Source organism: Natrix helvetica, assembly GCF_964273705.1.
Source record: "Natrix helvetica genome assembly, chromosome: 5".
NCBI lineage: Eukaryota > Metazoa > Chordata > Lepidosauria > Squamata > Natricidae > Natrix > Natrix helvetica.
Genome location: NC_138551.1, coordinates 182,846 through 195,000, shown reverse-complemented (window position 1 = coordinate 195,000; position 12,155 = coordinate 182,846). Strand labels below are relative to the sequence as shown.

General features: G+C 45.1%; 1 protein-coding gene across 12 annotated transcripts in view; it reads left to right on the top strand.

The window, feature by feature from the left end:
• DLG1 (discs large MAGUK scaffold protein 1) overlaps nt 1-12,155 on the top strand; it is an 87,199-nt gene that overhangs the window by 47,743 nt on the left and 27,301 nt on the right. For all 12 annotated transcript variants that reach the window (XM_081956020.1, XM_081956019.1, XM_081956018.1 and 9 more), the window contains 2 exons: nt 8,007-8,151; nt 10,650-10,779. In XM_081956020.1, coding sequence (XP_081812146.1) covers nt 8,007-8,151; nt 10,650-10,779 — 275 coding nt within the window. The remainder of the gene's footprint in view (nt 1-8,006; nt 8,152-10,649; nt 10,780-12,155) is intronic.

The window sequence follows — 12,155 nt, the reverse complement described above, 5'->3', positions numbered from 1 at the left end:
CGCACCAAGATGGGACCAAAACCTACTACTGGGGGAGAGAGGAAACCAGACAAACAGCCAGGGAGAAGAAAGGGACACCGCCATGAAAGGGGTGGAGCTGACTGCGCGGTTCCATCCCACTCCAAGGGAGGAGGAGCCATCCTCCTCATCGGAGGAAAGTGAAACCGAATCTGACGATGAACGTCTGGTAAGTTCCCGATCGGGCCCCATGACTATCCCGGTAAAACTTAAAGTGCCCTCTACTGGAGCGCAAGAAAAAATGCTGGCCCTCTTAGATTCAGGATGTACACGTTGCATCGTTAGTCCTGAGGTGGTGAAAAACTGGCTGAAATTGAAAACTTTAAAAGACTCCATTGCTTTTTGCCAGCTGGACGGCTCAATAGCTGGGGGGACCCCTGCCCATTTTGTAACTGAGCCAATAGACACATGGATGGGAACTCACCAAGAAACTATAAGTTTTATTTTCGCCCCAGGAATGGATCGGCCTCTCATACTAGGGTTACCTTGGTTACGGAAGTGGAACCCATGCATCAATTGGACAAAAGGGTGGTTGCGCATCTGATCCGCTACACCCCCTGAGGGAGAGGGGGGGCTCCAAAGCCTGTTAACGCTAAACCTAACCTAGCGGCTACAGGACAAGAAAGAATTGAGGGGGAGGAGAAAATCCCAAAAGAATATTGGGACGTAAAGGATGTTTTCAGTGAGAATCCTCTGATAAATTACCCTCTCACCATGCAACAGATTGCAGTATTGATATCCTTCCGGGGGTGAAACTTCCAAAACCCCAAATCTACTCAATAACTCCCCGTGAAATGGATGAATTATGGAAGTTTATTGATAAAAATTTACAAAGAGGGTTTATTGAACCTGCCAGGCCCCGAGTGGCTGCTCCAGTGCTGTTTAGAGAAAAAAAAGATGGCTCCCTTCGCCCCTGTGTGAACTATAAGAACTTGAATGCAGTGATGGAGGACATGTTGGCCCATTTGGGTAAAGGGAAGATTTTCACAAAATTGGACTTAAGGGAGGCTTATTACAGAGTCAGGATTAAAAAGGGAGATGAATGGAAAACTGCTTTCAACTGCTCACTTGGTTGTTTTCAATTCTGAGTACTCCCTTTTGGCCTACAGGGGGCACCACCGGTTTTCATGCAACTAATAAATGAAGTTTTGCATGACCACCTATACAAAAGCGTGATAATCTATCTTGATGACTTTCAGGGGAAATTTTTCACCCTGAGCTAATGAGGTCTAGAAATCGACGGCTTTTCCAAACAGCATATCTTCAAGAAGCGGAAAAACAAACAAACCCGAGAACATGTTCTATATATATATATTTTTATTGTTTTTCCATTTAAAACAATGCAATGCCGCGGAGTCGGAGTGATCGTATATTCACATTATGTACAGCTAGTTTCAACCATTAACAGTTAATCTACTTAACACATTGTCTGTCCTTCTGTTCGATCACAATATATACATTTGTTCCAGTCTTGTCATCTTAACTTATACCAATCATAAAATCTATTCCATACCTCAAAATATTCTGATTCCCCTTTATTTTTAAGTTCCAAAGTGAGCCTATCTGCTTCTGCACAGGCCAACACTTTTCTGATTATATCTAGCTCTGATGGTGTATTTTCTTTTTTCCAATGCTGTGCATAGGTTATGCGCGCTGCAGTTAGTATATGTATGATTAGATAGAGTGTATCTTTCTTAAACCCCTCCGGTATTATGCCTAGGTGAAAAGTTTCTGGTTTAAACATAATTTGTTCTCCCACCATTTGTTCTAACCATGATTGAATCATTTTCCATTTTTTTTTGCCTCATTGCACGTCCACCACATATGATAGAAAGTGCCTGGTGTTTTTTTACACTTCCAACAATTTGGGGCCAGATTTTTAAACATTTTAGAAAGCCGTGCTGGCGGGAGATGCCATCTGTAGAACATCTTGTAAAGATTTTCTTTATACGCCGTAGCCAATGTTAATTTCTGATTAAGTATCCAAAGTTTTCCCCACTTAGCTAATTCCACATTGTAACCGAAATTTTTCACCCAGGCGACCATGGTTTCTTTGACATGTTCTTCCTCTAGTTTATATTCCAACAAAAATCTATACAGCACTTTGATCAGTCTGTTTTCTGTCTGTATCAACAGTTTATCTAATATTGTGTAGTCTAACATGTTCTAATGAAAACAAACTTTAATATGAAAATAAAATGAAAATAGAAATAAAACAAATCTATCTAATTGTTACATTTTGGCAAGAACAAATGTTGTCCGCCTTCTTGAAAGACGAACAAAAATCAAAAGGAAAGAAGTCTCTGGAATGTGTGATGAGCAGGCGCAATACATCACTTGCTGATAAGGCTTATGACCTGCGCAGTAATTATTCTCAGTTCAGCTAGCAAACCAATTAACGCAGTGACAATGACATCCTTATTTACACTGAAACACGTGAGGAATACGTGACATTGGTGCGTTCAGTTCTCAAAAAACTCCGCACAGCGGAGCTTTATGCCAAATTGTCTAAATGTGAATTTCATCAGGAAGAAATTGACTACCTTGGTTATCGCATCTCCCACAATGGCATCGAGATGGACCCAGCTAAAGTCCAAACTGTTACTGAATGGGCTCCCCCCCGCACCCACAAACAATTACAGAGTTTCTTGGGATTTGCGAATTTTTATCGTCAATTTATTCCATCCTTTGCCAGCATTGCACTACCCATTACAAATCTCCTAAAGTCAAAAGGAGGGGCCAAACCCAAACCGGGGAAGCCATTAAAACGGACTATGGAATGTCAGGCCGCATTCGAAAAACTAAAGCAACTCTTTGCAGCTGAACCCGTTTTGAAACACCCAGACATGGATGCACCATTTATCGTTCAGGCTGACGCTAGTGATGTAGCTGTGGGAGCAGTGTTACTTCAAAAAAACACTGACGGGCACCTGCAGCCTTGCGCTTATACCTCCCGAAAACTGACAGACAGAGAGGCGATGGGCTATATGGGAAAAAGAAGCTTTTGCAGTCAGGTGGGCGTTGGTGACCTGGCGACATTTCCTTGAGGGAGCTAAACACCCTTTTGAGATGTGGACTGATCACAAAAATTTGGAAGCGTTAAAGACCCCTCGAAAGCTATCTCCTAAACAAATGCGTTGGGCACAACATTTCAACCGATTCAATTTCACCCTAAAGTACATCCCTGGAGGGAAAAACTTCATGGCGGATGCATTATCCAGACTCCCACAATACAACAGTTCCAAGCTAAGCGTGGTACTTCCAGTCATCCCAGCGAAAAGTCTTGCTGCTCCAGTGGTTACCAGAAGCCAAAGCGACCCTAATTTGGAGGTCTCAACAGACCTCATCTGCAAAATTAAGGAAAGCCTTGAGTCTGACTACTGGTTTAAGGAACATTCAGATGAATGCACCATGAAAGATGGACTAGCTTGGATAGGTGCTAAATTGTATGTTCCTGCAAGCATGAAGTCTTTGGTGCTACAACGAGCTCATGATTCCCGCATGGCAGGGCATTTTGGGTTTGTGAAAACTCTGCATCTCATCAAAAGACAATTTTGGTGGCTGTCTTTGAAAAAAGACATTGAGTCATATGTGGACAGTTGCCCCGTATGTGCTGCTGCTAAGCAGCCACCAGGGAAGCCCCAAGGCCTGCTTCAAGGTGTAGCCCATCCTGAATCCCCGTGGAAGGAAACATCAATGGATTTCATTATAGAATTACCGGAGAGTCAAGGAAATACTGTGGTCTGGGTGGTCACGGACTTCTTCTCTAAACAGGTTCATTTTGTGCCTTGTTCCAAGATCCCTTCAGCTAAATCTTTAGCTAAATTGTTTATTACACATATATACCGTTTGCATGGGGTGCCGGACCGCATAATATCAGATAGAGGGGTACACTCCTCTTCTGGAAGGAGGTTCTGAAGTTAATTGGCTCCGCCCAGGGGTTAAGCTCCGCCCACTATCCCCAGACTAATGGAGCTTGTGAAAGGACTAACTCTGTTTTGGAGCAGTACCTCTGGTGTTTTATCAATTATCAGCAGGATAATTGGACTGAATTGTTACCACATGCTGAAGTAGTGTACAACAACTCTGTGCACAGCAGAACCGGTTTCACCCCTTTTAGACTTGTCTTTGGGCAAGACTTTGTGCCAATCCCAGAATTGCCCCGTTAAAAACCACAAGTCTTGTCCCTCTCCGAGGGGAGTGACCAGCTCCAAAAGATTTGGCCCATTGCCCGAAAGACATTGGAAGCTGCTCATCGAGCACACAAGAGACAAGCTGACAAAAAGAGGGTGAAAGAAAGGGAGTACCAGATTGGGGATCAAGTTTTTCTGTCTACCAAATTTCTCCAAACTACCCAAAAGTCAAAGAAATTAGAGCCTAAGTATGTTGGTCCATTTCCTATTGTGAAGATCATCAATCCTGTTTCTGTACGGTTGGAATTGCCAAAGTATCTCAACCGTATTTACCCCGTGTTTCATGTTAACCTTTTGAAACCAGTGCACACCTCCTCTGTTCGGGCACCCGTACCGCCTCCTCCTGCCCCTCTTCTCATTGAAGGAGAGCAGCATTTTGAGATCAAAGAGATTTTGGACTCCAGGAGACGTAGGAATCAGGTTCAATATCTGGTCTCCTGGAAACATTTTCCCCCATTCCAAGCTGAATGAGTTGGTAAGTCCCATGTTAGAGCTCCTAGACTTTTGCGGAAATTCTACTCTACTTATCCCGATAAACTCTAACCCAAGTTGACATATATATGTCTCAATTGTCTTGTTCCTGTTTTTTCTGTACGTTTGTTTTTTTTCCAGGGATGAGTTCCTTTCCTGAAGGAGGGCCGGATGTCAGCCTCTGCTTTGCTCTTGCTTTGGCTGCCATTGAAACGGGGAGAGGGGTGGGAGATAACATGGTATTTGGGAGGGGAAGCTTAAGCACAGGAGTGAATGAAGAAAGGAGTGTTTTTCTCACCATCTACTGCGCATGCTGCAGATAGTGGAATTGCCGCCAAGGCCAACTGTCTGGCATACCAACCTGATGATGGGTTTTGAAGCTCTAGCCCACATGACACCTATGGGGTGTGCGGATTGGACTGGGGTTGGGGTTACTAGGGGGAGGGAGTTGGGTCACATATTGATATCTATGATTACGTGCGCTTTTGCCTCAGATCTTGCTTTGCTTAGCTGCTATCTACTCATAACCAGTAAAAGTACTCTTAATTCTGAAATATGGAGTTGAGTGGTTTCTTTCTTGGTTACTGATGGAGGCTGCCCTGACATTTGGTATGTTTCTCTTCGCCTTCTGCTTTTTCCAAATTCTGTTTTATGACAATTGGTTAATTAAAACCTCAAGCTCAAAGTTTCACATTCCATTGGTTGCACAGGCAAGATTATAGGTTATAAGTGAGAAAATAGTGATTTTTTCTTGATTCCCCCCCCCCCCCGCCTTGTTACATTCCACCTCCCATTAATTGGAGTTGCTTAAGATTTGTTAGAAGAAACTCGAATGAAGCAAATCTCCTTGATATGTTTTTTGGGTTTCTGTTCCACCCTCCTAATCTCTTTTAAAGACACAGCCTTTTCAAATCCAAATTCAAAGTTTGTGTTTGAATGGGTTTGTTACTTCTCTGCTTTCTCCTTTCTGTATCCAAGTTGTTTAAAGCAAGTAGTTCTTTTTGGGCTTGTGATTTAACCCTCAATTCCCCCCCCCCCTTTTTTTTTTCTTTCTTTCTGCCAGAATCCCGGTTTGTCCATCGGTATTATTTATATTCTCAAGGTTCTTTGCCTTTTCCAAATTCTGATTTATGTCTGTTGGTTAATTAAATCTTACCAGGTTTTTCATCCCGTTTCCTACATGCTCCTGCTCAGATACTTTGGCCAGAAGCCAGCTTTTTGTGCAGCCATGTTGCCATGGTCCCTCCCCCGACGCCGATTCGGAGGGCAAATCTCCGACCTGTGAGGGACCTGTTGCACTTCCCTCTGGGTCTGGTGAGACACTGCCCCTTCTTCATCCCCCTCCCCACAGGGAGGTTCTGATCCAAAAGGATCTCAGTATTGGTTTGCCAGACAGAGTTCATGTGAGACTCTTCAGAGCTCACACCTCCCACGTCTATCCAGCTGAGGAACGTCAGGTCGAATCAAGCAAGCGATTTCTGTAGGCAGTTTCTCCTTTGCCTGATCCGCTGCTTTTGATGTGTAGACTCTTGAAATCCCTTCCTTTCTCTCATCTTGCTCTGCTGAGGGGGGAGAGGGAAAAGGGTCTAGGACAACTCGGCCACTGGACAAGAGTTACACTAATACTGAAGAAATGGTGGATTAGAATCTTTAAAGAAAGGATGCCAAGGGGGACAAATGAAATGTGAATATCAAAAATGTAAATATTTTAAAATTTATTTTAAATAATTAAATTGAATTGTTGAATTGTCCCATGGCGAGTTATCCTGCAGAAAGTTGGTTGTAGTGAGTTGCCTGTGGCAAATTGACCATGGCAAGATGACTGTGGGGAGTTGGCTATGGCAAGTAATGTTCCATTCCAGTGGGAGAAGATGGGACAGGCAAAAGAGAAATGGCCTACTGAGATTACTTGCTTCACCCTCCCCACCCGCAGAGTAGAGAGACTGAAGGAATTTCAAGGGAGTAAGCTGTTTGTGTAGTGTGCTCCCCCTCCCCGCTGCTGGGGCAATTGTGCTGAGTCTTTGGAAAACAGACAAAAGCTGAATGTGTGAAACCGAAGAGTCTTGTGTTGCTAAATGTGGCTGTGTGTGTAAATTATTTGTAAAGAATTTTGATTGTAATAATAAAAAATTATACAAACTAAATTTAAAAGAGAATAGAGACAAGGAGTAAAAAGTGCAAGGAAGAAAAAAAAGAAAAAAATATAATAAAAATATACATAAAGAACTGACTTCATTGCAAGAAGTATAAATAAATTCAGTAACTTCTTGTCCTATAAATTTACAAATATTTATTTCTTCATCCCATATCCCATTTCTTATCTATAAGAAAATCAATGAAACATTTTTTCCAGTCTTGGTGTCAACAGAAAGTCTATAAAGGTAGCAAGAGATAATAATATATGTTGCTTTAACTTTGATCAAATAAACCAATTTTATATTAATTTTATTGCTTTCCTTTAAATATTGTCATAGGGTATGATTTCACTTCACTTCGTGGTCTCATTACACACTTTTTCAAGACTTTAATAAACCTCTTTTGTAAATCCAATAGGAAAGAATTATCTAGTCACTCTCCTGTTTTGTCTGAATGGCTGTGAATTCAATCCTAGGTAGTGGCAGATATTTGTCTCACTGGGCGCAAAGAGAAAATATCTACTGTTAACTCTCTGTAGGTGTCAGGAAGGGCATCCTGCCAGTAAACTCTCAGCTCCATTCAGTTGCCGCAACTCCGCCCCGATGCAAGGGATTACAGGGTCATTAAAAGAAAAGAAAAAACATTCTTTTTTGGTTTGTTTGTTTTTTTTAAAAAAAAATTTTTTTAAAGCATCAGCCAGATTCTTTTGTAGACCCAGTGAAATTCCCTTTTCTAAATCATTCTCTTGGTCTCAATTATAAATCCACTTTTGATACCATTTCTATCTCGTCAGATAAACTTATTCTACTGTTGACATTACATCAATGACATCTTTTGGGCACAGTCTGTTCATAGAAACAGACACCATTACTCAGCGAGGGTTGTGAAGAACTGTGAAGTGGCATATAAGTCTAAGTTCTATTGCTATTACTGACTCTGTTGATATTGTCGCTGTTTCTGATTCCATTCTTCTTCAAAATTCCTCACGTCTTTTGCATTTTTTATTGTCGTCATGTTTTGCATCAGTCACAGCAGCAGTCTGGAGACAACTTGCTGGGCGAGAGCCCAACCTCTGCCTGCGCCAGTGTGGTTCCTTGCCCAGTGATACAGAGCAGCCCTGGTGATTCTCAGGGAGGAAGGTCTGTTTTCTTCCAGGGATAAGCTCCTTTTGCCTTTTGCCTCTTCCAGGTGAACAACGTTTGCTTAGAAGAAGTGACCCACGAAGAAGCAGTGGCTGCTTTAAAGAACACGTCTGACTTTGTCTATCTGAAACTGGCAAAGCCCAGCAGCATATTCATCAACGATGCTTATGTCCCTCCTGAGATCACTGGCTGTAAGTTTGAATTTGGGGGTGGCTGTTTTTTTATTAGAAAAGAATTAACTGAAAGTGTCTTTTCTCTCCTTGTCCTTTGTTGACATTTTGTTATATGTGCCAACAATTTTCTGTTTTGAATATTTTATTAGATTAAAGAACAAAATACAAGAGGAAATAGGAGGACACCAGTGGGGAGGAGGAGGGGAGAGAAAAAGCCTTGACTTCTGACTCCCTCTGTTGCAGTAGAATAAAGCATTAACATCGAACCCCTCAACTTTTTACTTTTCCATAATAATATAAAGTAGCCACTGTGTGCCAACAGTTTTCATGTAAGAATAAATAGCATTTTTATTTCTGTTGCCCCAGTGTCTAGCTAGCAAAACCATACGTAATGTTGCTAAGATACAATAATAGGAGAGAAAGGAGGGGAAAGACCTTTGCATGGGTTCTTGAGCCAATGGATGGCAAACAGATGAAGAATGATTCTGGCCATCTTTGCAAATCTCTGGGAAAATCTGCAGGTGCAGGAAGGGAAGCTTAGGTGCATAGAAGTGCACCTCTACGAAGGGTGGGAGATGTCCTTGACTCTCAAAATGGCATAATTATGACTTTTAACCCAGAAATTTTCTGAGATTTAAATAATTTGTTTGTTTAACATAATTCAAAACCTTCCCCATTCCTAAGAGCTCTGAGTGATCAATAATAGAGAATAAAAAATTCGTAACAAAAATTAGTGCGGAGGCCACATTCAGTTTAGGGCAAATGCATGGAAATAAGAGCTTTGGTTTGCTTGCAGAAGGCATCTAGGATCAGGGCCAGTGAGGGGGGTGCACAAAGGGGACTCCTGGAGGGCCCTCTCTAAACATGAACAGCCCCCCCCCCCACTTCTGACGGGATGGTCCCGCTGTGCTTCTGTGCTGCATGAGGTCTTTGAGGTCACAATCGGAACTTAGGGGTAAGGTTAGGGTTAGGAATTGCGCCTGGATTCCTGTTGGTGACCGCTACAGTATGGGCAGTTGTTGCTTACTGACTGCTCATTCAGTGACTGTTTGACGTTACAACAGTGCTAAATAAGCAGATTTATGGCCAGTGCTTGAAGTTGTGGTGTTGCAGCCTCCCTGCAGCCACATCATAGAAATTGGGGCACTTGGCAACCAGTGTGCACCTTCACAATAGTCACAATCCTGACCCCCCGTGATTGCCTTTTGTGGCCTTCAAGCCACCTTCCGACAAGCAAAGTCAATGAAGAGCCTGGCATGAAGTTGCAAGTTGCAGTCATGTGACATTGTGCTTAATGACCACGAGTAGTTCATTTAAGGACTGCAGCTGTAAGGACTACCGTCGTAAGTTGGGTGCTGTTGCGTGATTTTTCCATTTACAACCACATTGCTTAATGAGAGTTGTCAGTTCCAGTCACAGTTGGAAAGTGAGGACTACCCGGAACTTTAAAATTGGTGGTGTTTTCGACTGATGAGATTGCGCCAGCTGTAATTCTTGGCTCATTCTCAAAGGCAGCCCCACGTAAAGCTCATAGCATTAACCGAGTGGCGGCCGAGAGGTGAATTAACATTGCCAGGGCATCGTGGGTTGACCTACCAGGGTAACACCTGGCAGACCAGCTTCAGGTGTCTCCCAAGGCGGATGTTCCATTGGCTCAGCTTCCGCAGCTTCCCTGAAGTGCTGGGCCTGGCTTCACTTTATCTGCGGCCTCCCTATCCTCCCTTGGCTGGAGTTTCATTTCTTGATCATCTGACAATTCAGTTACTTCCCTTTGGTGTTTTATTCTTTTTCCTCTTCTATCCACGAGCTCCTTGAACCCATGGCCTAGTCCTCAGGGCATTTTCTGAAACAGTTTCACCCTCTTCATATGCTGTCCAGCACTTGTTAGCTTTCTCCTGTGGGCCTCTTTAAAAAATGTTCTGCCCCCATTTTGAGATTCTTCACATCTGCAGGTTCAGCTTCTCTTCCAAAGTTTCCCACTGCCAAACAAATGAAGATTTCACTGTCCCGGGGAGGTGGAGGTTAGGGGGATTGAGTTGGCAAATAGGCTGTGTGTGAATGGAGTGACCGCCAGTCCCAGCAGGGCCTGTGCTTGGTGCTCGGGTAAGGCAACCCAGCTCCCTGTATGGGATCAGGCGGCCAATGCTGGGCTGCCTTCGTGGCTGCTTAAATGCGGATGACGAAAGGATGAAGGGAGGGCAGCCGAGGGGCTGGGAAAGGGCGTTCTCCTCTTTCATTCCTCCCAAGTCAGGTGGGAGCAGGTGGGCCTAGGTGATATGCCCTGACAGGTCAGAACTTACCTATCCAGCACTTAGCAGTGGCTCCTCATCGGGTCGGGTTCGTTCTTGGGCCCACCCAGTCATCTGGCCTGGAGGTCGAAGTGCAGCTGAAAAGGCCACTCCTTTTCGTTCAGCATCAGTAGCTTAGAAGTGCTGGGCAGGTGAAGGGGCAGCTTCTGCCAATTGGCCCCAGGCAGCAGAGGGCACCTTCTCCTGACTGACCTTCCCCCTCCCCAGCTTACTCTCAGCCTGCAGAGAATCACGTCAGCCCATCAAGTTACCTGGGCCAGCCTTTGCCACCAGCCTCTCCAGGGAGATACTCACCTGTTCCTAAGGCAACGCTGGGAGAAGACAAGATCATCACCAGGTAGGAGGCCTCTCTGCCTTTGCAGCCATTTCTGCAATATGTCACCGGATGTGGCTGAACACTTGGGGTGGGGGGTGGGGGGTGGGGGTGAAAGAGAATAGCCGGCAGAGCAGGGCACCCCGAAGGGAAGGGAGGTGCCTGGTTGAGAGAGGGTGGCTGTGGGGGCCATTCACTGCCTAGAAGGAAGGCTCTTGTTAGGACGGCTGAAGCATTGTAGGGTAGCTCACACACCTCCAAGAAGGAATATTCCTTCGGTGGATTGCAGACAGTCCTTGACTTATGACCGTATGTTTCTGGAAGGGGTGCTTCCAGCACTTTCAGCTGTGTCACAGAATGTGTCTCCCTCCCCCCTCGGGCTGCGCTTCCGACGCTTGGCAACAGGGCTCACATTTACAACTTGTCACAGTGTGGTGTGGTCCTGCATGATTCTCAACATTCCTCCCCCCCCCCCCCCCCCGCCCAAAGTTTCTGATGGTTTTTGCCAATTTCCAGAGAATAGATTCAATTTTATGGCTATATGATTTGCTTAAAGGTTGCATGATCTGAATTTAAAACTATGTGATTCATTTAATGACTGCCGTAAATCACATCTGCTTAAGTGGGTGCCTTGACTTACGACTGTCATGATTTAACAACTGAAACAGAGGTGCCATAGGTTGAGGACTACCCGTAATGAAGTGCTGTTCCTGTGGAGTTTTTGCTCTTCTCGGGGCCCTGGTGGTTCTTCCTTCTTCCTCTTGGCTGGACTGACCGTGAGGCCCTGTTGCTTGAGGAAAGGCTCATGCCCAGAGGTGTGCAATGATCAGTCGAGCGATGGACAGCGGGAGCATTTGTGCTGCACATCCTGCCAGCGTCTTCCAAGAAGGTTGGGTGCAGAAAGCCCCCCCTTGCCCCGCAGCCCTCGGCAGCTCTGATGGGGGTGGGGGGTAGGGCACTGACCAATGAGGACCTGGCTGCTTTTGAGGCCAGTGGCGGAAATGGGAAGTGGAAGCCGGGATCGGGTCGATGGCCCGGATGGAAGAGCCAGGGGGATCAGCAGCCAGGATCCTGTTAGCATTGGGGCGGGGTGGGAGGTGCTGGGCCGCGAGCCGCATGTCCTACCTGAGACTTGCAGCTCCGTCGCATTCCTTGCTGTTTTGTCCAGGGAAGTTGAACTTGCGAGGTTTTTTTTTACAAGGTGCTTCCCTGGACAAAACAGTGAGGAATGCGACGGAGCTGCAAGTCTCGGGTAGGACACGCGGCTTGCAGCCGAACACCTCCCACCCAACACCTCCCTCCCGCCCAATGCTAACAGGACCCTGGCTGCTTCCCTTCCCCGCCATCTCTTTAGCGAGAGGGGTGGCAGGTGGGGTGGGGGAGAAGTGAGAGGCGAGGAG